The 25,793-nt window shown below is 41.1% G+C and overlaps 1 protein-coding gene and 1 pseudogene across 1 annotated transcript; both read right to left on the reverse strand.

Moving 5' to 3' along the window:
• Positions 1-412: 412 nt before the first annotated feature.
• On the reverse strand, positions 413-9,185 carry LOC127442704 (autoimmune regulator-like; annotated as a pseudogene).
• A 2,381-nt stretch (positions 9,186-11,566) lies between these two features.
• On the reverse strand, positions 11,567-23,826 carry LOC127443210 (ras-related protein Rab-6B-like). The gene is made up of 8 exons (XM_051701813.1): positions 23,620-23,826; positions 20,573-20,631; positions 20,402-20,455; positions 20,213-20,318; positions 19,908-20,019; positions 19,703-19,796; positions 19,421-19,487; positions 11,567-14,233 (listed from the first exon to the last, which is right to left on the reverse strand). The coding sequence occupies exons 1-8, from the start codon at positions 23,687-23,689 to the stop codon at positions 14,169-14,171; spliced, it is 627 nt and encodes a 208-aa protein (XP_051557773.1). The 5' UTR covers positions 23,690-23,826; the 3' UTR covers positions 11,567-14,168.
• Between the last annotated feature and the right edge of the window lie 1,967 nt (positions 23,827-25,793).

Genomic DNA, 25,793 nt, shown 5'->3' on the forward strand with positions numbered 1-25,793 from the left:
CACACACACGCACACGCACACGCACACGCACACACACACACACACACACACACACACACACACACACACACACACACACGTTGGTGCAGCTATTCTTATGAGGACTCTCCATAGACATAATGATTTTTATACTGTATGAACTATAGATTCTATCCCCTAAACCTAACCCTACCCCTAAACATAACTCTCACAAAAAAAACTTTTTTACATTTTCAAAAAAACATTGTTTAGTATGTTTTTTTTTTTTTAAGCGATTGGAATTATGGGAACACTAGAAATGTCCTCATAAACCACATTTATAGCATTATATCCTTGTAATTACCAGTTTGTAACCTAAACAAAATTCCTCGTTAACCACCCAAACCCACCCACACACAGGTATAGCAGAGAGTGAGAGATCACATAGTTGAGGATCTTTATTAAGAATAGCAACATGTTTTACATGTTTGCCAGGCAGAATTAGAAATCCAGTAATCTAGGCTTGAGCCATTGTCTCATATCTGGAGGTTATCACATGCATGTTGACATTACATAACAAAAAGTCCACATTACATATTTCATCTAAATCTTTTAAAGATTTAAAGGAATATTCCAGGTTCAATACAAGTTAACCTCAGTCCTCAGCATTTGTGGCATAATGTTATTACAAAAAATAATTTTGACTCGCCCCTCCTTTTCTTTAAAAAAAAGCAAAAATCTGGGTTCCAGTGAGACACTTACAATGGAAGTGAATGGGGACAATCCGTAAACGTTAAAATACTCACTGTTTCAAAAGTATAGCCACAAGACATAAACAATATGTGTGTTAACATGATTTTAGTATGATAAAATCACTTACTAACCTTTTCTGTGTAAAGCCAATTTTACAACTTTGTTGCCAGGACCACATGACGTTATACACCATAAAACCCGTTTAACCACAAAAACGATGATTTAAACAACTTTTCGGCTCAAATAATACATGAGTCTTAACAGAAAAATTAAAGTAAGTACTTTTATAAAATTTAAGCTTCACATTTTTACCTTAAATCCTCCAAAAAATTGTCCCCTTTCATTTCATGAAAGGTCGTTATAAGTTTCTCATTGTAACCTCGATTTTATTTATTTTTTTTAAAGAAAATGAGGGACGAGTCTAAATTATTTTTTGTGGTAATTAACATTATGCCACAAATGCTGTTGATTAAGTGTAACTTGCATCAGACTTAATTATTATTTACAGTATGTCAATACTTTATGAAATCCTAAAAGGGACAGTTCACCCCAAAATGAAAATTCTGTCTTAATGTACTCTCATTCACCTCATTCCAAACTGGTTTGACTTCTTTCTTCTGTAGAATACTAAAGGGGTTATCTAATGTCCAAGCTGCTCTTTTTTCTTTTAATGAAAGTAAATGGCTTTCCCTGGTTACCATTCACTTTCATTGTATGGAAAAGAACATCATGGACAATCTGCTAAACATCTCCTTTTTGATCCATGACCTGAATAAAAGGTTTGAAATGAAACGAGGATGAGTAAATGATGACAGAATTTTCCTTTTTGGGTGAATGATTCCTTCCACTTGTAAATTAATAAAGGATTAAACTATTAAACACATACATTTTCTTCAAAACACTGAAATTATGTTGACTATTCTTCACATCAGTGTCTAAAACACTATCTGACACTGAGGGGCTTGATTTCTAATTTTGAGATCTGATTTCTGGCAGAGGAATAGTGCACACAGATCTGTGTGGATGAGTAAAGCTCCTAGGTCAGGATGTACTGCCATGCTGATCAACACAGCACAGATGAATGAATGATGGTGGACTGAATCACTGGAAGTAGCCCTGAGACTCAGAGAGAGGATGGGAGATGTTATGGAAGGCCCACTGCAGGATCCCATCTATAAAGCTCTTCGTTCATCAGGAAAAATACACGGTTAGGGCTGGCGATATATAGAGTTTTCATTGCTCATTTTTTGCATCTATTTTATTTATTTGTATACTGTTGAGAACATCTTGGTTACTGGTGTAACCTCTGTTCCCTGATGGAGGGAACGAGAAGTTGTGTCGATGTAGTGATACTAGGGGTTCACTCTTGAGAGCCCCAATCACCTTTGCTTTATTCAGAAAAGGCCAATGAAAACTGGCGAGTGGAATTTGCATGCCACTCTCCGCCCTGGACATACGGGTATAAAAGGAGATGGCATGCACCACTCATTCAGAGTTGTGTTGAGGAGCCGAGGGAGAGTCCCGGCCATGTCAGCGGTCGGTTCAGCGCCGCAGTAGGAGGGACACAACATCTCGTTCCCTCCATCAGGGAACAGAGGTTACACCAGTAACCAAGACGTTCCCTGTCTGTCACTCACTTGACGTTGTGTCGATGTAGTGACACCAGGGTTTCCTATACAAAACACCGCAAGCGCTGAACCGTGTCGCGAGGTAAGGAGGAGCAGACACAGGCAGGCTGCTGCGTGCCTCACAGTGAGCGCTCGACCACGTCGTGACCTTCCAGGGAGTTAGGTAAGGCATCTCCTGGGTCCCAACAAGGGTGGGAGGAAGCACTTACCAAGGTGCTACAGGCGGTGGCCTTTCCTGATTTTTGTATTAAGTAATTTCCTGCCGAGCACCTGCTAGAATAGTGCTGGGGAAGTGCTCTTCCCTCTCCAGGAGGGAGAGCACTACGGAGACCACATCCTACTGGAGGAACGTTAACATGTGGAGAATACCTCACATGGACTTACCGACGTGGAAGTTCACATATGGAATGATGCCACTGGGGAGGACCCTATTTACGGAGAAGGTGCACAGCAACAGTGGCCGAGGCAGAGCAGAGCTCTGACGAGGGGAGACACAGGGTTCACCTGAAGGGAAACCGAACAGTGGAAATGCATCATACATGATTACTGATGGGGGAATCACCATGTATGGAGCACTGAGCCCAAGTACACAGGCTCACCTGAAAAGGGGCATACCAAGAGTTCTGGGCCTGGTGACGTCACTCCTCCGCCGAGTTCGCCACCGAATAGTGCTTAAGGAATTAAAGAGGTGTCCAGAGTTCACCAGTTACGGGAAACTGTTGTGGACAAGATAGTGCACATTATCACCTCAAGAGGGGAAATGCGCAATGCAAGTGATACACCCGACCGGCCGCCCGGCATACCTGTTGTTACCCCATAACACTCGGGTCGAAACCGGTTCTATGTGCAGGTTGTAAAACCTTGCAAAGGTATTGGGTGTAGCTCAACCCACTGCTCTGCATATGTCTGCTAGAGAGGCACCCCTCGCCAGTGCCCAGGAGGACGCAACACTTCTGGTGGAGTGCGCCCAGACTCCCAAAGGGCACGGCAGGTCTTGTGATTGGTAAGCCAGAGCAATGGCATCCACAATCCACTGGGACAACCTCTGTTTGAAGACAGTTTTCCCTTCTGCTGCCCTCCAAAGAGACAAAGAGCTTCTCCGAGCGTCTAAAGCGTGCAGTCCAGATAGATGTGCAGTGCGCGAACTTGACACAGCAATGACAAGGCCGGGTCTTCCTCCTCTGAAGGGAGCGGTTGCCTGATCCCGGAAGGGAGTGGTGGGAACTTTTGGCATGTAACCGGGCCGGGGTCTCAAGATCACGTGAGAGTGTGCCAGCCCGAACTCCAGGCATTCGCTGGTGACAGAGAGCACTTGCCAGTCCCCCACCCGCTTGATAGAAGTGAGTGCCACCAGGAGGGCCGTCTTCACGGACAAAGTGCTGAGCTCGGCCTGCTCCAGGAGCTCAAAGGGGGCTCTCTGTAAGGCAGGTAGGACCACAGAGAGATCCCAAGAGGGAATCAGGTACAGTCTAGGGGTATTCAATCTCCTCGCGCCTATGAGGAACCTCCATGACTTTCGTCGCCCGTAGAGCGAGGTCGGTCATAGTGCACAGTTCCTGCATAAGTCCTGGGTCGGTCCTACCCTCGTACAGATCTTTGAGCGCCTTGGCCTGGTGGACCTGCAGGATGGCCATGGCTTGCAGGGCGGAAGTGGTTTGACCCGCGGCATTGTAAGCCTTCGCCACGAGTGACAAAAATAAATTACACGCCTTGGGAGGGAACCTTGGTCGGTTCCTCCAGGTGGCTGCGCCCTGCGGGCATAAATGCACCGCGACGGCGCACACGACATATCTCTTAGCCATTCCGCCGTCGAGGGTAGTTAGGGCGGACGAGCCGGCGAAGCGTGTATGGGCAGAGAAAGGTGCCTTCCACGACTTCGCGAGCTCCTTGTGCACTTCCGGGAAGAAGGGCACTGAGGCGGGGCGCAGCCATGAGTCACACTCCGAGCCCAGTAACCAATCATCTAGCCACGAGCACTCAGGGCAGGGCGGAGGGTCCACTCCAGCCCGATGTTCTCGGCCGCCCGGGCAAGCACGGCTGCCAACTCAGCATCCGCCTCATCCTGAGCTCTACCTCCCAAGAGCAGAAGCCCACCCTCCGATGCTGCAACCGATAACTCATCCTCGTTGTGAGCCCCGAACGAGATATTAAATCCGCCATTAGGCGGACCGCCTACCTCACTTGTGAACTCTACTGGGCAGAACAAGGATTGAGCCAGTGGAAACGCTCCCATATCCACATCCAGATCACCCGCAGCGCTCGCCGACACGGCCGCCTGTTTCCTGACGGACCGGGTCGGGAAACAGCCACAGCGTCTCTCTGCTTCACAAAGAAGGAAGAGAGCCGCGACCGCAACGTTCTCATGGGCATGTTCTTGCAGTGAGAACTGACCCCTCCACGAAAGCCGCCTCGGCGTGCTGGCGACCCAAGCACTCGAGACAGATCTCATGGCCATCTGCTGGGGAGAGATAACGGCCGCACCCAGTAGCACAAAGGCGAAAGGACATCTTTAAAAAGGCGCCAATCATTTGTGCGAGCTCTTTTAGAGAAAATATACTCTTTTAGAATATACTCTTTTAACACCTGTGGACTCAGCCACCAAAGCACCCAGGGGAAGCACAACACTCAACTGTGCGAGGGCAACCGCTGATATGCGGTGTAAATTCCAGCAGCAAGGAATAAGGTGACGGGACGAACACACACATACATGCGCTCGGCTCCGAAGAATAAGTCTGAATGAGTGGTGCACGCCATCTCCTTTTATACCTGTATGTCCGGCGCGGAGAGTGGCATGCAAATTCCACTCGCCAATTTTCATTGGCCTTTTCTGAATAACGCAAAGATGATTGGGGCTCTCAAGAGCGAACCCCTAGTGTCACTACATCGACACAATGTCGAGTGAGTGACAGACAGGGAACTATGACCTCACCTCCCCCATTATAGAGTCCATTTCATCTTTGTCGAGCAGCTGCTCTAAGGGGGTTGAGCTCTGATCAGTCATGTGTTGGGTCACCTGTGGGAATATGAGAAGGATAGCATTTGTAGATTTTTAGGAGGTCCAAAAGTGTCAAAGTGTTTGTTTTTAGCATGCTTTACCTGAAGACTTCTAGATGATGTTTCACTCTCTGAGCCCCAAGTCCTGGAGCAATTCCTACATTTAATCTTTCCACTGATAAGATGAAAAGAAGAGAGTGGAAAAAATAGTGATTGCACTTGGGAAGCATTGAAGAACTCACGGCTATTCTCTATTAAAAGTACTGTACATTAACATCAGAAGAAACAAACCATCAGTGTTCTAATGGAGTTATAAAGTGCCTCATCACTGTCTTATTTGACACACTCAGTTCAGGTCAGACTTATAGTGAGCTGTTAATAATCAGTTATGTTAAATAAGGGAGACATTCAAAATGTGCAGTTCTGCAGTACACCAGGACCAGAATTGACCACCATTTCCCTAACATCTTGATGTTTGATCATGCATGAGACATCTGAGAGGCCTCACTCTATGAAATTGCAGTGGGTATGGTAGCTCTGTAGGCACTGAGGACAGGTGATCATCTCTCCTCTGGCAAGGTGGCAAATTCCACAGGCCATCCTGATCCCAATCATATCCTCAACAGAAGACTAACAGAGATTAAACATCAAGCATGAAGAAATAACTCAATATCTTCTATGGGCTGAGTGATTTTGCCTCCTGGGACAGTGGAAAGTGAAGTTGAGGACAGAGAGAGAAGTAAGACAAGTCCACAGCAGAGCTGGAGCTCGTCTCCATCAGGGGAGGATGAACAGCTGGCTACGAAAGAGCAGAGACAGAAACCGAGAAGTTACTCATGCCATGACTTCTAATATTTTCCCATCACTGGTGCTAATGTTGTTCGCATATGAAGCATTAAGCATGTGATAAACTGAACAGGCATTCAATTCGTTATTTTTATTGGGAAACATTTCCAGGAGAAATAATAATCATATACCTGCAAGAGGGTATATGTCTTCTCTTTGGCTCTGCTGCTATGGCATAGCTGACACTGCCATGTACCACTGAAAGAAAGCACAATTCTAACATTAATGACAGATATATAATTAACAAAATTTCATATTTAGATATTTTACATACTACCATGCAGGAGTTAGGCTTGACTTGTCAAAATCCTGTGTGTCACATGACTGCTCTCTATACCTGGGTATGGAGGTGAGAGGCGGCACCAGGCAGGCGAGGTGGAAGGCGCAAGGACAGCCATCACAGCAGATGAGCTCCCCACCATCTTTACACCTGTACACTCATCATCGTTATGCTCCACCTGAACACATGATAAATTAATTACCTTTCAATGAGTATATGGGTAAAGATAGAGATTTTTCAATTTCTTCAATGTCTGTGGTTTTCTTTTGGTTGAAGTAAACTTTAATGGGTTCATCTCCAGGTAATATTTTACATCCAAAAGAAAAAATAAATACAATTTTGCATACAGAAATTGAAACCTATTTTTAAGACATGTTTTTATTTTTATTTCACTGTAACATATTCTAATGAAAATTAAGCACCTTTCCCCCAAATGCAAATTTCTGTAATGCATCTAGATGGTGCCTTTTTTTTTTTTTCTTTTTCTTTTTTTTTTTTTTTTGCAGTCTGATCTCGTGAAATTTATGTGACAATGGCAACATTTTTGCAAACCAAAATTGCGTGCATCAGTTTTGCGTGCATGATGAGAATTTAAAGGTGAATATTATATGGGTGTTTTAATGAGTAAAATGTACCTCCCTAACCAAAACTGTAGACAAAACCTAACCAATAGTGTCCTAAAAGATAAATGAGAGATGAACAAAACAGACACCCTTACCCTAAACCAACACCCAAAACTAACTGATAGTGTTTTAAATGTAAATTCAAGTAAACATGAAAAGCACATTTACTAAAGCAAGCCTGTCGTTTCATGTCGCTTAAATGGCACTGTGGCTTTATTTTCAATCCGAATGCCCTTGGTTGAGCTCAGGCTTGGTCTCTGATTCCAAAGTCCAACACACTATCAGGTGAGCTACAGATGGAAGTTAATCACATTGGAATACGTGTATAAATGCAGGTGAGTCTGTAACTCAAGCGTTAAAATCTATCGTTTTTTAAATGTTGCGTTAGAGTAAAAGTGTTTTTATATCATAAGATAACAGGGTGTGAGAAATAGAGTGAAAAATAAATGTTTATAAAGTCATAAACAGCCACAGTACCTGTAATTTGTGAGTTAATAAAACGCAGTTGTTGTTGTGGCGCTTCAGCAAAACGTAGAAAGCAGCACGTAAATCCCAGTTTGCAAAACTTTTGTTAGTAACGTTCAAATCCACCAAAATATTAATTTTAGTTATATATTAATTTTTTCAATTCAATGTTGCCCGTTCATGACTGATCTCACCTAGGGCACCATGTGAGTCAGAACCACCACTGACTGTCATGAAAATAATACCACAAAAGAAATAATCTTACGGGTACTAAAAATAAGCTTCATTTTCTTTTAACAAAATAGAATTTCTTAGTTCTTCATTGTTATTTTTGGTTGAAACATAACCTGGTTGACAATGATAGGTTTTGTGCGATTCACTCTAGTGCCCTCGTGGTCACCTACATCCAGCTCTGGTGCTTAGCTCCCCCTGCTGGTGACTATAGTTGTGTGTAGTCTGTGTCTTGTGTCTGCCAGATGTCTCATCCAGCTTGCCAGAAGAGTAGAACTCTCCTCTGACCTTGATGTATTTTTTGGCACCTCCTGCAGGAGAAAGCAGCTGAGACATCTGTGCTGCCAGAGCAAACAGCCAAAGCGTTTACACTGCAAAGTTACTCTATCAAAACAGGCTATAAGCACTTTCATCACAGTCTGTCAATGTAGTATTAGTGTGCTGAGCTCACCAGATTCAATGACTTGCTGGATTATGATCCCCTCCATTGTCCCACAGCCAGTGGGATGCTCACTGGCACACAGTCACAGCTCTCTGAACTGAGGTAGCAACAGCTTGGACTCCTATATTTAAGAGAGCACATTTATTCATATGCAGCCTCATTCCTCTTCTGAAATCAATAAAATACAATACACACCCACTGATTCTTTATTATGGCTATTTTTTTCCACATTTTTGAATAGTAAAGTCATCACTAATGCAGGGATAATACAATGTTAAAATAAAATAAAAATCTGCTATGTTATCTTCTATATATATTTAGATTTGTAAAGAAATTCAAACATAGCCACAATTTATATTTATCTACAATTCTACTTTTTAAGCATTTAAGCATACACCTTTAGATTCAGAGGCTCAGGAGAGGAGCAATGTGTACATAGTAATGTGTGCAGTAGTGTACATAGTCATCTAATTACACATTTTGCACAAACATGTAATTACCATTTCCCACCGAGACCTGAGAATGTGCCGTGCCTTTTGTTTTCCTCACAGACTTCCTTTTGCTTCCTGGAATAGCTGACCCATTTAGATATTAGATTGAGAATACTGATACCATTTTGCTGTATGAATTGATTTATCAGTTGCTTTGTGTGCCGGTGGCCAAACTGAGCTGGAGGGTAAAGCTCTCTTAGTGTAGTGATGAGGGTGATGGGTCAGATGTTTCTCAGCCACCCCTCTCTTCTTGCCTGGTTGACTGCGGACCTGCAGCTCAAGCCTGGGGTTACCACTTTGTTTGGCCACCTGCTTTAGTCCTGCTAAATCACATTACCATTACTAAGACTGTGATTAAACACGATACAGTACCTTTGGGGAGATTCATTAAAAGGGTTTCCAATTTTGGGTAACTCTCTTCGTTGCACTTCTTATAGAGATTGCTCCAGAAGGCCTTGAGGACAGCAAGGACATCTTGATAAGGATATTGGTTTTTGCAGATTAGATCTTCTACACTGCTGCTTCAGAGCAAGTACTGAGACTTACTACTGCTAGAAAATATACAAACATATTGAGTTAAGCATGTGGACATGCTGCTGCAAAATTAGACAAAACGCAAGACATGCTTGGATAGAGCATGTAGGACATGCTGCTGCACAAATAGACACAAATAATCCCCATGTAGCAGATCTAGACATGTGAAGCTGGGGTGGAGGTGGGTTTCAGAGAAAAACTCTTGCAGTGCACTTCAGTGAAACCGGCTTATCTGCAAAACTGAGCAATTGACATGTTAGAAATAAAGAGAGACTGGCTACCTGATTAAATGCCAAAGGACCAGTCAGCATACACCATGCGAGCCGATTGGCTTACAGATAACAAGTTCAAAGAACCTATCAGCTTGCACCACATCGCTGAACTTTGTTCATTTAATGAATTAAATATCATGAACTAACAATGAACAATATTTTATTGCAACATTTATTAATCTTGGTTAATGTTAATTTATGAAAATAGAAGTCATAATGCTTTAATGTTAGCATAAATAACTTAATTTTAAAAATCTATTAGTAAATTAACAGTAACTGTGAAATTAACAGTAACTGTGAAATTAACAGTGCTGTAAAAGTATTGTTTATTGTTAATTTATGTTAACTAATATAGTTAACTAATGTTAACAAATGTAACCTTATTGTAAAGTGTTACCAATATTTATCATATACGTATATCACATATATCTCTTTCATTTACAAAATTGTATATACTTCTGTGTATTTCTCTATACTATATTTTTAAATTTAATGCAACAACCTTATGGTGTACAACAAAATAATCTCATTGTACCTGATCAATGACAATAAAAAGATTGATATAAAATAAAATGTTAAAACTTTAAAAATGTACAGACATCCTTCAAAAAGGTATTTCATGAAACATAAAATACAGTACTATTTTGAATTAAAATGCAAAATAAAAGTTAAATTGTGCCTCTTTATGGTCTGTTGTTTACCCACAGGATCGTTTCAGAGATGATGTCGTGATCAGCCAGCCCATACAGTAAGGAGAAGGGGTCATGAATTGCCATTGCGATCTCAGTCCTACATGCTCGTAGCTGGGAGCGGAGGTCAGACTCGCCCTGACCTTCAACCCTGGGCATGTTTACAGGAGCAGAGCTCTGCACAAGAAGTACTGAAGTTCTGCAGTACAAATCACAACTACATTTATGAGTATAATTTGGGCCTGTTGTTCTGAGAGCACAAAATATTTCTATATTAAATACTCTTTACCTGTTTTGTAATAATGGTATTCAGAGCATAAATGTTAAATTAAGCTAAATGTAAACAAGTGTACTTACAACGTATGCTGGTGGTGGTGAGGAATAAAGAGATACCTGCAATCTCCTATTTGGTTTCCTTTTATTTGGTTTGCTGTCAGTGATTAGCATGGACTTATTGTGACTGCTGAATAAATTGCCCTTGTGCTCCTTGGCCTCTAGGGGCCATTGATTATCAAGACCTTTAGTCCCGTGGCAAATGGTGACATGGAATTGAAACACAAATCAGTTGAAACACTAACTTGTAACACCTTGCGTGTTGGATAAAAATACTTCATTCTCATTTGTTCGCATCAAGGCTCATTTGACAGGTATGGTTTGGAAAGTCCACAGTTGGGCAAGAAACGATTTCTCAACCATGTGAACAAACTACTTTTGGTCACCTGTCTCTCCTGAGGACTAAAGTTTCCACACCAAGGGGAATCCATGTTCTGCATCACTATAGATGTGATAGATGCATGTGGTTTAATCATTAATGCAGCATTTGTAATGTTGAGTGGGAAACTTTTTTAATTTTCAAAGGCAATGCTTATGTAAACCAAAGCTATAATTGATGTTTGTTTGTAATGAACCCTGCAGCATTTAATTTCTAATATTTTCATAAAATTAATTATTATTATTTTTTTTATTTTTTTTTTTTTACTTCAATATGCCCGATTACTTCTGGATTAAAAAGGAACACCTTTTTTTTTTTTTTTAATTAAAATTCTGTCATCATTTATTCACCCTCATGTTGCTCAAGATCCATATGAATTTTCATGTGTAACACAAAAGGAGATATTAGGCAGAATGACAGAGTCAGTCACCATTCACTTTCATTGCATCTTTTTCCATACAATGAAAGTAAATGGTGACTGAAGCTATCATTCTGCTTAACATCTTTTTTGTTCCACATATGAAAGAAATTCATATGGGTTTGAGCAGTATGAGGGTGAGTAAATGATGACAGAATTTGCATGTTATAAGTGAACTATCCCTTTAAGAATGAATAAGGAACAAATTTGCATTGTAACAGTAGACAGTGTGGTATTAAGACATGGATTTTATTAATATTTTTTTCAGACAGATGTCATGCTCATAAATGTCCTTACAGAGTGAAAAATGAGTCAACTACACTGCTCTACACAACCTTATGGCAACAACTTTGACAGATTAAATCCCCTCATGCGCTTTCAACAGCAACGTCCTGTTCTTACATTCAGTCTTCCCCTTACATGACTGTTCTGTATTTCTTCTCAACCACTTTGAATTGGCTGGATGGTGTGAAGTGAATACAATATTTTATTAAAGGAATCGTTTCATCACAGAACATCATAAATCTGTCAGTTGCCATCAGGCTATTACATATGTGTTCTCAGGTAGCCATACAATGAAAGCTTTGTATTGTGATGTCACAATAACAGAAGGCACAACTAGTGTACAAAAGTGAAAGATGACAAAACAACAAAGAGGAAACGGAGGATTGAGAAATGTGAAATGTGAAAGATGACATACTCTGTGCCCTGTCATTACACAATCATCCCTCCTCAACGTGGTCCTTTCAATAATCCACTGTATACATCAGAGAAATGCTCAAGTCAACTCTAAGTACCAACAATTCAGTCACAGTAATTCCTCATGTCCAACTAAAAATGCAGTTTTTGTTCGAATTAATAGAATTATTGGCACCAGAAGAAATCTGACTAAAATTAAATATATTATATTTGCCTACTATATCCTAAATTAATTCAACAATCTCTATACAGTCAATGGTGTTAATCAGTGCATTTATGTAAACAATTTAGGTAACACTATTCAATAAGGTTACATTTGTTAACATTAGTTAACAACATTAGTTAACATGAACTAACAATGAGCAATACTTTTACAGCATTCATTAATCTTGGTTAATGTCAATTTCAACATACACTAACACATTTTTAAAATCAAAAGTCGTGTATGTTAACATTAGTTAATGCACTATGTACTAACATGAGCTAACAATGAACAGTTGTATTTTTGTAAACTAACATCAACAAAGATGAATAAATGCTGTAAAAATATATAGTTTATTGTTAGTTCATGATACCAAATGCACTAATGTTAACAAATCGAACCTTATTGTAAAATGTCACCACAATTTAAAATATAAAACAAACAAAACAAATAACATTAAAGATTAAAAGATACTACTTTATACAGACTCGTAAACAACTCACAATCCTTTAACGTACTGTTGCAATAACTTGAATGTTGTAAGTGGACTACAGGCACAATACTGCAGTACATTTTCTCTCAGTTCAGTGCTATTCAAGAAATGTCTTCACTTTGGAGCTGAAGACATTAGCTAGATACTGTACATGCTGCAGGATTCTCAGAGACGAAAGTGATCATCTCCAACAAGCATTTTGAATTTCAATCTACACATCCATTCGACATATGAATTCTCTCAGAGAATATGAGAGCTTTACTACACAGGATATTTGAGGGATTATATGACAATCATTTGCAAGCAAAAAGATACATTTCCTTGTCAGAACCCAGAACAAAGTGCATGTATTTCCCAAGGGTCACCTCAAATTTACTTTCCTCTCCTTTATCTACTGAATGACACATTATCTCTTTATCTTTGTTCTAGTTGGCTGCAAAATAAAATCAACCCGCATATTTATGGAAAATGTCCTTATAAATTTTTTAGGGGTGTAACAGGAGTAATAGTAGGCCTTCACAAAAAGTATCTCTTAAAATCAAATGATGCTAGTAGATCAGTAAAACTGTATAAGGCAAGAGCAAAAAGCCCAAATCATATGTAATATTTGACGACCAGTGTATGGCTACAGATGAGACAGAGAAATGAAGAGTGAAGCCCTTGTCATATAAAAAAGAAAAAACAAAAAACAAAACAACATTTGTACAGGTGAACATAAACCACGTCTAAATGATGGATGTTCACAATAATATAAATACTATATACAATAGAGTACCGCCTAGCGGATCTAAAGTGTATACTTGAAGCAAGCAGAAAATTCAATTTGTTTTTTGCAACAGTGCCACGGCACTTTAAAGGTTAGCCAGATAGTACACACATCTCTCAGTGAGGCATGGTACTGGATTAGCATGTAGGATGTATACACAGACCCACACTAAGACTTTTCACAGGATCTTTCTTCTTTTTTTTTTTATTCTGAGTTCTTGTTTCTTTATTATTGATGTGTAAGGACCGAAGGATATGACAGATTCTAAAAGTTGTCTTACATGCATACTGTAGACGATTAAGAAGGGCATTTATTCTGCCATCTGTCTTAATTGTTAAGCTAATTTTTGTGAAGGCATCATTTAGTATTTTTGTAATGTACAAAAATACAAAACATAACAACCAATAATCCACTCTCGAGTTTTTGTCCAATGATGGTACACATGCCATTTCCTGTTTTATATGAATCACTTTTTTAAATTACCTATGAAATTATTTTGGCAATTGAACTGACAATGTGATGTTTTTCTTTTCTTGCTGAGGAGTATAATTTTAGACCAATTCAGATAGATGTAAAAAGCCTAAATCTGATCATAAAGTTCCACTGGACGTGGACCCATAGGAAGCAACAGAACAAGCGTGTGGTGTAAATGAAGGTCCATACTGCTTTCTACTAACAGGAACACCCGCTTTCAGTGGCCGGAGGTTCCGGTTGTTTGTCCAGTTTAATGTCGATCACTGGGAGGAATTGTGTGTTAAGGAAATCTATAATCTATAATGACCCTTATTAAATGTATTACAGTTTGAATTGCAGGTTCCCTGTCTGTCACTCACTCGACGTTGTGTCAATGTAGTGACACTCGAGGTTCGATTCTTGAGAGCCCCAATCACCTTTGCTTAAAATAGAAAAAGTCAATGAAAATTGGCGAGTGGAATTTGCATGCCACTCTCCGCCCCGAACATACGGTTATAAAAGGAGATGGCGTGCATCTCTCATTCAGATTTTTTCTTCAGAGCTGAATGCATGTGTGTGTGTGTTCGTCCTCTCACCTCTTGCTACGCTGCTGGATTTTTATGGTGCATATCAGCGGTCACCCTCGCACGATTGAGTGCTGTGCTTCCCCTGGGCACTTCGTCAGCCTGAGTCTGCAGGTGTTAAAAGAGTATATACAAGAAAGAGTATATTTTCCTTCTAAAAGAGTTCGCACAAACGCTTGGCGTCTTTTTAAAGATGTCCTTCCGCATTTGCGCTACTGGATGTGGCCGTTATCTCTCCCCTCTGGATACCCATGAAATCTGCCTCGAGTGTCTGGGGCGCCAGCACGCCAAGGCAGCTTTCGTGGAAGGGTTGTGTTCTCATTGCGAGAACATGCCCATGAGAACATTGCGGTCGTGGCTCACTTCCTTCTTCGTGAAGCAAGGAGCCACTGCGGCTGCTCCCCAACCTGGTCCGTTCTGGGCTGACGCTCAGCCGGCCGGGTCGGCAAACACCGTGGGCAATCTGGATGTGGACATGGGAGCGTTTCAGCAGGCTTAGCCCCAGCGGACCTCCCATCCCCCAGCATGCTCATTCTGTCCAGACGAGCTGTCGAGCGATCCAGGCGGTCTGCCTCAGGGTGGATTTAATGTGTCGTTCGCGGCTCGCGATGAGGATGAGCTTTCGGTCGCGGCATCGGATGGTGGGCTTCTGCTATCTGAAGTGGACAAATCGTCTGAGCTCCCGCCCACGGGCGGTAGAACACAGAGCTTGCCCAGGCGGCTGCGAACATCGGGCTGAAGTGGAACCCTCCACCCTGCCATGAGCGTTCACGGCTGGATAATTGGTTTCTGGGCTCGGAGCGCGACTCACGGCCACGCCCCACCCTGGTGCCTTTCTTCCCGGAAGTGCACGAGGAGCTAACAAAGTCATGGAAGGCACCTTTTACTGCCCGTACACATTTCGCGGGCTTGTCCACTCTGACTACCCTCGACGGCAGAGCGGCTAAGGGATATGTCGAGCTCCCCCAGGTAGAGCGCGCCGTAGCGGTGCGTTTATGCCCGCAGGCGCAGCCACCTGGCGCGACTGACCAATGCTCCCAAGGATGTAAGTTCTCTTCCTCTTTAATGACAAAGGCTTACAAGGCCGCGGGTCAGGCCGCTTCCACCCTGCATGCTAAAAGATCTGCATGAGGTTAGGACCGACCCAGGGCTGATGCAGGATCTGCGCACTGTGACCGACCTCGCCTTACGTGCGACAAAGGTCGCGGCACGTGCCCTGGGCTGGACAATGTCCACACTTGTGGTCCAAGAGCAGCACCTGTGGCTCCCATGGGAAGTCGGCTCCACCTGCCCGTCAGCCGGCCCCCAAGAACCCCAGACGGGCTTTGAGGCGGTCTTGACATGGCCCGCCAAGGGATGAGGTGACTACTCCTGACCGGTCTGGCCGGGGCATCTCTCTAGCCCCATCATTGACCTAGCAGGTCTTCCGCCAGCGGTGGTAGAAACGATCACTCAGGCCAGGGCCTGATCCCTTGAAGTGGCGTCTTTTCGTTAACTGGTGTTCTTCCTGTGGGGAAGACTCACAGAGATGCGCCGTCAGGTCTGTGCTGTCTTTCCTTCAGGAAGGGCTGGAGAGACTGCTGTCTCTCTCTACCCTGAAAGTGTACGTAGCTGCTATAGCATACACTGGATGGGAGACCCTCACGACAGCACGACCTGATCAACAGGTTCCTCAAAGGCGTGAGGAAGTTGAATCCTCCTAGACCACGCCTGATCCCCTCTTGGGATCTCTCTGTGATCCTACCTGCCCTACAGAGAGCACCCTTTGAGCCCCTGGAGCAGGCCGAGCTCAGCACTCTGTCCCTGAATATGGCCCTCCTGGTGGTGCTCTCTTCCATCAAGAGGGTGGGGGATCTGCAGGCTCTCTGTTACCAGCGAATGCCTGGAGTTCGGGCCGGCACACTTTCACGTGATCTTGAGACCACGGCCCGGTTACATGCCCAAAGTTCTCACCACTCCTTTTCGGGACCAGGTGGTGAACCTGCAAGCGCTCCCTTCAAAGAGAGCCTTGTCGTTGCTGCGTCCAGTTCATGCTCTGCGCATCTATCTGGACCGCACGCAAAGCTTTAGATGTTCGGAGCAGCTCTTTGTCTGTTTTGGAGGACAGCAGAAGGGGAAAGCTGTCTCCAAGCAGAGATTAACCCATTGGATTGTGGATGCCATTTTCCTTGCATACCAGTCTCAGGACTTGCCGTGCCCCTTGGGAGTCCGGGCGCACTCCACTAGAGGTGTTGCATCCTCCTGGGCACTGGCAAGGGGGGCCTCTCTTGCAGACATATGCAGAGCTGCGGGTTGAACTACACCCAATACCTTTGCGAGGTTTTATAACCTACGCATAGACCCGGATTCAACTCGAGTGTTACATGGTAACAGCAGGTAGACCGGGCGGCCGGTTGGGTGTACCACTTGCATTGCACCTTTCCCCTTTTCCACAGGTGATAATGTGCGCTTTTTGTCCACAACCGGACACCTCTTTAATTCTTTAGCACTGTCCAGGTGACGAACTCGGTGGAGGAGTGACGCCACCAGGCCCGGTATTCATGGTATTCCCCTTTTCAGGTGAGCCCATGTGCTCGGGCTCAGTGCTCTATGTGTGGTGATTCCCCCTTGGTAATCCCGTATGATGAGTTTCCACTGTTCGGTTCCCCTTAGGTGAACCCTGTGTTTCCCCTCGTCGGAGCTTTCTCTGCCTCGGCCACTGTGCTGCGTACCCTCTCTATAGATAGGGTCCTCCTGTGGTATCATTCCATATGTGAACTTCCCCGTTGGTAAGTCCATGTGAGGTATTCTCCACATGCTAACTCCTTTCGGCAGGATGTGGTCTCCTTCCTGGAGAGGGAAGAGCACTTCCCAGTGCTATTCTAGAAAAGTGTTCGGCAGGACATTGCTTAACAGCAATCAGTTAAGACACCGCCTGTAGCCTCCTTGGGTAAGTGCCTCCACCCCCCTTAACGGGACTAGGGAGACGCCTTACCTAACTCGCTGGAAGATCACGACGTGGTTGAGCGCTCGCTGCGAGGCACGCAGCAGCTTGCCCGTATCCACTCTTCCGTACCTCGTGACACGGTTCAGCGCCTGCGGCATTTCCTATAGGAACCCCTAGTATCACTACATCGACACAGTGTTGAGTGAGTGACAGACAGGGAACATCTTGGTTACTGATGTAACCTCTGTTCCCTGATGGAGGGAACGAGATGTTGTGTCCCTCCTGCCGCGGTGCTGAACCGGCCGCTGACATGGCCGGGACTCTCTATCGGCTCCTCAGCATAAATCTGAATGAGTGATACAAGCCATCTCCTTTTATACCCGTATGTCCGGGGCGGAGAGTGGCATGCAAATTCCACTCGCCAATTTTCATTGGCCTTTTGTATTTTAAGCAAAGGTGATTGGGGCTCTCAAGATCAAACCCCTAGTGTCACTACATCGACACAACGTCTCGTTCCCTCCATCAGGGAACAGAGGTTACATCAGTAACCAAGACGTTTCCAGATATCTACAAATAACAGAGAGACATTGAATGGGGGTAATAGCAGGGAGCTACTCAACAGTAAACATAAAAAAGATGTGTCTTTGAGCAATAAATATGTAGTCATAGAGATTAATGGAGACTCTTGCAATACATTTTTAAACACAAAGCTTTGTTTCTATCCTTAAATATAAATTTTGCCTTCAAGTTGGCGTGATTCATCATTTACACGCTTTGATTATATAAACATTTAAAGTCAACATGATATGTTGTTTGTTACCCATTTTACTTATGTAATATGACATATTTCTGAGTTAAACTGTATATTAAATTAGAAAAAATGTAGGGTGGGACTTGATTTTATCCATTGGGAACTGACTGGATGGTGAAAATTGGGCGCTACATGCCAGAATAGAGCAAGGCATGCCGGAGGGGTGGGTTGGAAAAATAAGAGTGCTTGCCGAACAGGAAAATTGTTTCAGAGGCGGAGCAGGTTATTTGTTTTAGATTTGTTCATATTTTTCTTTACAATAATGTGCACAGAATCAGGCACAATAAGACCAGATGTTGACTTTAAAGGTAAAGTGTGTAATTTATGCACAACTAGCATGACCTAACATAATTGCAAAAATAATTAGGTTATTCGAATAGCCCCACGTCTGCCCCTGGTCAGTCAAACAAGTAGACCCGCCCTTATGTCAGGCTCTTTGGGACCCACAAACACACAGAGCTTACACCTGTCGGGAGAATGGTTTACTTAAAGATCACATGAAATCAAAATTAAAGTTTTGTTTCTTTTAGTCCACATCTATTAGCTTTAAGGTCATCTATATGCTAGAGTACTTCTAAACATTGACAAAAAAAAAATCAGCATATATAAGCATTTAAAATCTGTAGTCTCTCTCTTCTGGCTAAACAAACCCAGAACAATTTATGACTCACAATTTTGTCCAATCAAATGCTATCTTGAGTTCTGACTGACCATAGATGATTTATAGTTAAAAATTACTTAAATATTGATCTTTTTTGCAGCAAAAGTGATCGTTTCTCTTTAGAAGACATTAATTTAACCAGTGGAGTCATATGGATGACGTTTATGCTAACTGTCTTTTCTTTGGAGATTCAAAGGTCTGATCACCATCCACTTGAATTTTAAGGACCTACTAGAGCTAAGATATTCTTCTATTTTTCTTCAAATGTGTTCAGCAGAAGAAAGAAAGTCATACACATACACAAAAAATGGGACATGTCCCGCCCCCACTTCCTGTTTCAGTAGGAAATACGTCAAAAAGCCAAATAGAAATGCACTTGTCAAGGCACTTCACGGGGACTTTAAAGTTGTCTCTGCATATTATACTGAGATAAGAGAAAGTAGTTAAACATAAAACATCATTTTTAACTGTTAATGCATTAAAGGATACTGCCTTCTTTGTTGTTTTCATCCAAGCTCTCCATTCCAGGCAAAGCAGCAGCCACTCGCCGAAACAACTGATAAGCGAAACAGAAAGCAAATGAAATTAAAACAAAGAATATATTTTCAGTTCGGACTGCCTAAAGCCCAAATTGCACCAATTCAGTGGCTAAATCAAATCTTTTTTAGAGCTTTTCATGTGTCATGTTACAGGGCATGAGCTCAATTAGATTACTTTATTCGATCAAGTCCATTTGCCATTGAACAGACAATGTAGTGCTGTTAGACTCACCTGTTTAACGTTATTGCCAGTCTTTGCACTAGTCTCAATAAACATCACATTCAACTCCTTGGCCCTCTGCTCCCCCTCCTCTATAGTGATTTGCCTAGAGCAAATTGCATCATAATGAAAATATGAAAAATAAAAACCATTGTGGCAATGAATGGCAAATGAAGAGTGCCACACAAAATTTATAAAAGACATTTAAATGACTCACCTCTTTTCCTCTAGATCTGTTTTATTGCCCACCAGCATGATAATGACATCACTTCCCCTCTCTGTTCTGACATCATCAATCCATTTGGAGGTTAGTTGGAATGAATTGACATCTGGAGAAAAAGGAGAAAGAATTTCACACAGTCTGGAACACAGAGGAGGGATGTACATCTACAAGCCTATATCAAATAGCTGTAAGACACAAAAAAAGTTGTATGTACTGTACATATAGATTGATCTATTGATTTGAGGTGTATGCATAATGGTGTGTGTGTGTGTGTGTGTGTGTGTGTGTGTGTAGCTCACTTGTGATATCATACACCACAACAGCCACTGTGGAGTCTCTTATGTAGCTCGGGATGAGACTCCTAAAGCGTTCCTGCCCCGCAGTGTCCCATAGCTGTAACCTCACCTGAAGAAAAATACATATTTTTAGAAATAATTATTTCTTCTGATCACTCCTCAAGGAACATAATTAGTTTCAAAGCTTCTTACAGTTCGGTCCTCCAGATACATGGTTTTTGATAAAAAGTCAATTCCAATAGTTGCCTGTAATGAAAACAAAATCAAAGTGAGATGCAAGACAAAATGGCATATCTGAAAAATCAAGAACTCTTTGTAAACTTAAAAAACATAAGTGTCTGCATAAGATAAATGAGAGTATACCTGATAAGTGTTGTCAAAACTGTCATACATGAACCTTGTTATCAGCGATGTTTTTCCAACTGTAAAATCAACCAACAAAATAGGAAAACAATCAGATTTTGATTGAAAACTCACAAACAATCACCACCGAACAATACATCACACACTTTGAGGTGATTAATGGCAACTTGTGACCACCAGATAACACTAATGGTCACATTCATTCAATGTATATTCAATGTTTTCAGTAATTAAATATCTTTCTGCAATGCATATCAAAGTGTCTAATTTCTGTGCCACTAGCATCACAAAATGAAACTGCATAAATAATCAATGTTTTCAAGCAGATTCCACAAAACCCCTTCTTCGAAACCAAACAGGTTGTCCAAAAAGGTAACACTTTCCAAAGGCTGTATTGTTAACATTAGTTAACAACATTAGTTAACATGAACTAACAATGAACAATACTTTTACAGCATTTATTATGGTTAACATGGTTAATGTTAATTTCAACATATACTAACTGAGCACTTTATTAAGAACACTATGGTCCTAATAAAATGCCTGATGTGCTCTTCTGCTGTTGTAGCCCATTCGCCTCAAGGTTTGACATGTTGTGCATTCTGAGACGCTATTCTGCTCACTACAATTGTACAGAGTGGTTATCTGAGTTACTGTAGCCTTTCTGTCATCTCCAACCAGTCTGGCCATTCCCCATTGACCTCTCTCATAAACAAGGAGTTTTTATACACAGAACTGCTGCTTACTGGATGTTTTTTGTTTTTGGCACCATTCTGAGCAAATTCTACATACTGACTGTTGTGCATGAAAATCTCAGGAGATCAGCAGTTACAGAAATACTCAAACCAGCCCTTCTGCCACCAAAAATCATGCCACGGTCGAAATCACTGAGATCACATTTTTTCCCCATTCTGATGGTTGATGTGAACATTAACTGAAGCTCCTGACCCATATCTGCATGATTTTATGCATTGCACTCCTGCCACACAATAGGCTGATTAGATAATCACATGAATAAGTAGGTGTACAGGTGTTCCTTATGAAGTGCTAAGAGAGTGTATACTAATACATTTTTTAAATCAAAAGTTGTATTAGTTACCATTAGATAATGCACCATGAACTAACATGATCTAACAATGAACAATTGTATTTTTATTAACTAATATTAACAAAGATTAATAAATGCTGTAAAAATGTTTTGTTCATTGTTTGTTCATGATACCTAATGCATTAACAGATGTTAATGAATGGAACCTTATTGTAAAGTGTTACCTGCAAACAGGTAGTCCTGCCCAAAACTCACACCATTTGTTGAGCCAATGTTGCTATGTCGGGATGGACAGGCCACTCAAATAAACAGTGGAATGTTTTGATTGTGCCTTCTAGGTGGTCAACCCAAAAATGTTTTTACTTATTATTGATTCTGCATATTAAGCTGGGATATGAGAAACAATTTTAGCATTGAAAAAATTACACAAATCAGCTTTAACCGCAGTCCTTCAAATAAATTCTAGATCTTGAGCAATTCCACAGAGACTCTCTAAAGTCATTTGGACTTCACTGTTGTTTAGAGTTCAAATTAAATACGTTACTTTAAAAAATGCGGCAAAACATGGAGCCATTGTGACAGAATTCCTAAGTACACATTTCATTTTCTGGCCAGTCAGGTCTGGCCTGTTTGTCAGGCTGAGCCGAGATGCTAAAATCATCATCCGACACAATGCCGATAGTTATCCTACAGCTCATAGAATGAGAGGGAATAATGCTTCTATTCATCTACGGCCTCACGGGAAGGATTAGGGTTGTTCTGCTGATGTCTTTAAACAAGAACAACCAAATATGACCAGTAGTGAGCTTCAGGACCATGGACAGCAGAATACAAGTGGTCTTCTGGCATTAACTTGGCATTAAATCCTGGAAAAACAAATGATTTTCTAGTAGGTTTACTAATGTCTATCAGCAATTATGATTCCATCCCCATGAAGAGAAGATGGAGTGTGCTGCCAGTGCTTTGGTGCTGTATGTCATTTGGACCTACTTTTTGCTACGAATATTTGTCATTAAAACCTTCAGATCTGCAATAAGTGTAGTTTTAAAGCTTTTTATACCATATAGTGGGCCCTCTGTCCTTATGGTGCTCCCAGACATACGAGCAATGAATGATGAAGAGACCACAGCATCAAGATGTATAAGCCACTTATTGGTGCAAATGTTTACTGAAAGCTAAAAACACCCCATTAACACGTGAACTTTTAAGTGACACCATGCCAATATTATTTTTTGTTTTATTTTTTATGTATGTATGTAATGTGTGTCCAGTCATCAAATGTCACGCTCACAAACGCCCGTCTGATTACGTCCTCACAAACACCAACACTGACACTGATAAGATCATCCAGCGTTATCCAAATGAATAAACTACGATATCTGTTCACATTATATATTGCAGGCTGGGCTTATAATTCATTATTGTTCATAAAATAATGCGTGAGGTTTTTATTTTTGCTCTGCTGAAGAATCCTCAGACTGGGTGTGTCTCCAGACACACGGGAAATGCAAAGCCTCTGCGCCTTTCTGTTTCATGGGATATTAAATCAGTGAATGTTAAAAGGAGAATGCATGAAAATACACCTAAAAAATTTATTTCGCTTTGATTATCTCATATATTGCATTGTTTGGGCTATTTAGACTGCACTACAATAGGTGCGATCAATAATATTCAAAGATCTGCCTCCAATGGAAAATGCAACTGACACTTATAAATGTTTACTGAGTTTTACAAATATCAATGGCACGAAGCGTTATATTAACAGATACGTGTAATGGCGCTGCATAGCTATACATTTTCATGACTAGTCAAAAATCAAACATATGCAACCGACTTGCATACGACAGGAAATCGATGAGAGGCAACATCTTTTGAAAATACACCACAAACAAGCAAGTAGGGACAAAAAACAACCAACAAGACATTAATGTACTTCATGCATGTGTTGAAAGGTTAATGGGTTCGTCTAAACCCAGTCGTGGCAAACCCAAATACTCACCGCTTTGCTCTCCTAAAAAAACAAGTTTGAATTTCCGTAAAGGGTTCCCAAAGTCACTTCCCATGGACATGATTGCTTTTATTACACAGTTGAAATGGCTAAATATGTACAGGTGTCACCAGTCTTGCGAGAATGCAGATGGATAATCTCCGGTGCCAAATCGATGGGTATTGCAGTGCTGCTCCGCGATGTCAATTCTACAGTCCAGTGCGCATGCGCAGCTCTGGCTATACGCCCGTCTGATATCACTGTGTGTTTACGGAAACGCTGCTCAAGCTCGAGAGCTCTCCTCTCGCATTAAACCGCAGGCCATGCATCCGTTCAGCAATGTATCTGAGATACTGCATCTTAAAGTGTGTGCCACACATATCTATATTATCACTATAAAGTTATAGTTGTAGGTATTTTAGGTAGGTATATATTCTTTTAGGTAAAATGTCTAAAGAATGAACTTGTATTTGGGGTTTGTAAACTGTTTCACCTTTCACTATGACTAATAAAACAACCAATAAGGTAAGGAGACTATTTGTTTTATATTGGTTATGGGCCTTTTTTTTTTTTTTTTTTTTAATTATTGTATAAGATGTTAGAGACAGTAAAATGAGGGGGAAGGGGAACAGGACATGATTAGGCCAGATTCATACCTGCGTCCCCATGAGCACATAATTCTTATGTGTTGTGTGTGTGTGTATATATATATATATATATATATATATACACACACACACACACACACACAGTGTATATATATTTTACATCAAGGACAAAACAGTTCTGAAACAGTGAGATCTCTAAACAACATCCCGTCATGCCCTTTTGTCCTGTTGTACATAAATATGTAAATCATCATCCTCCAGTACACTATGTCCTAGCATGAAGAACTGAAAAATGAGGGAGAATTGTTTCAAACATTAATATAGTCTTTACTTCTTTTCAGCAGAGCAATAATATATTAAAACAATAAATTTTTAAAATTAATTTAATTAGGTAATAACTCCTGGTTTTGGGTCTTTACAGAATAGAACAAAAACAGAGGACAATATCTCCTTATGAAATGACAGATTGTTTTCCTAATATTAGTTTTAAGATCATTACTGTGTCCTGAAAACATCTATTCATTTTACAAACTCTGATCAGGCTGTTTGTCTGCAGTCTTTGAAATTATTTTTCAAAGTAATAGCCTATACAAACAAATTAGGCTATATGTTTACGGGAGTAAATCCCGTAGATGAATTGAATACATTTGTATAAAATAAAAGTATAAATCACAAATTAACATTCTCAAAACAAGCCCGGCTCCATGTGGGGGGCCTGGGTGTGCCTGGCCCACTGATTCATGAGTTTGGCCAACCTTGACAACCACACTTACCCCTCCAAATGTTTGGCCCAACCGGAGCTTATATCTTAGAGCTTGAGCCAGGCCTGTCTCAAAATGTAAAACAACTCTTATAGTTTTTTACTACTATACTAAATGATACTCTCTGGATTAGAGGTCAACCAATAATGGATTTTGCCAATACAATAACTTAGTTGGTGGAAAAGGCCGATAACCGATTAATCGGCCAATAGTTTTTAAAATCGATTCATATAATGTTACATCATTTTCTTAGTTGCCACAGACAAAGAGGTCAGAGTCCAAAATGAATAAAATCCCAGATTTACTTTATTTTTCAACCAAAATCCCAAGTATAATCAGAAGAAAAAAAAGAAGATTTGGTGCATAACATGGGACTTTTAACATTAAACAAGCCTGAAATACACCAAGGACTCTTATTTTGAAATGACATAGACTTGGCTCCGTTACAATGCTCTATATTTAATATTTAGCAAATTAATTATTTATTTGTTCATTAATATTATTATTGACAAATCACATATTTCTTTGCATGCCCTCACTTCAATAAAAAAAAAAAAAAAACTACTGACAGCTATTGACAGATTTTTGCAGGCACTGATTGATCTGTAAAATCGATATATATCGGCCTACCTCACTGCTGGATATGGGAACACACTACATATCTTTAGAGCAGACATCAATATGTGTAAAAAAAAGGACACTAATTCTAAGTATACAAATAATTATGGAAACAGACTCTTTTCATCTACACATATGTGCTATGTACTGTAGCTAGCACAATGCAGTACTATAAAGTATATATAATAGTACAGTATGT

This window comes from Myxocyprinus asiaticus, chromosome 6 (genome assembly GCF_019703515.2).
Source record: "Myxocyprinus asiaticus isolate MX2 ecotype Aquarium Trade chromosome 6, UBuf_Myxa_2, whole genome shotgun sequence".
In the NCBI taxonomy this organism is placed as follows: domain Eukaryota; kingdom Metazoa; phylum Chordata; class Actinopteri; order Cypriniformes; family Catostomidae; genus Myxocyprinus; species Myxocyprinus asiaticus.

Bases quoted from the DNA above. Each gene is read 5' to 3' on its own strand.
- LOC127443210 (XM_051701813.1), bottom strand. From the start codon at position 23,689: ATGTCCATGGGAAGTGACTTTGGGAACCCTTTACGGAAATTCAAACTT. The intron at 20,020-20,212 runs GTGAGCTACACA...CTTTTTCTCCAG, and splicing joins TGTGGTGTATGATATCACAA to ATGTCAATTCATTCCAACTA. The intron at 19,797-19,907 runs GTGAGTCATTTA...AATTTGCTCTAG, and splicing joins ACAGATCTAGAGGAAAAGAG to GCAAATCACTATAGAGGAGG.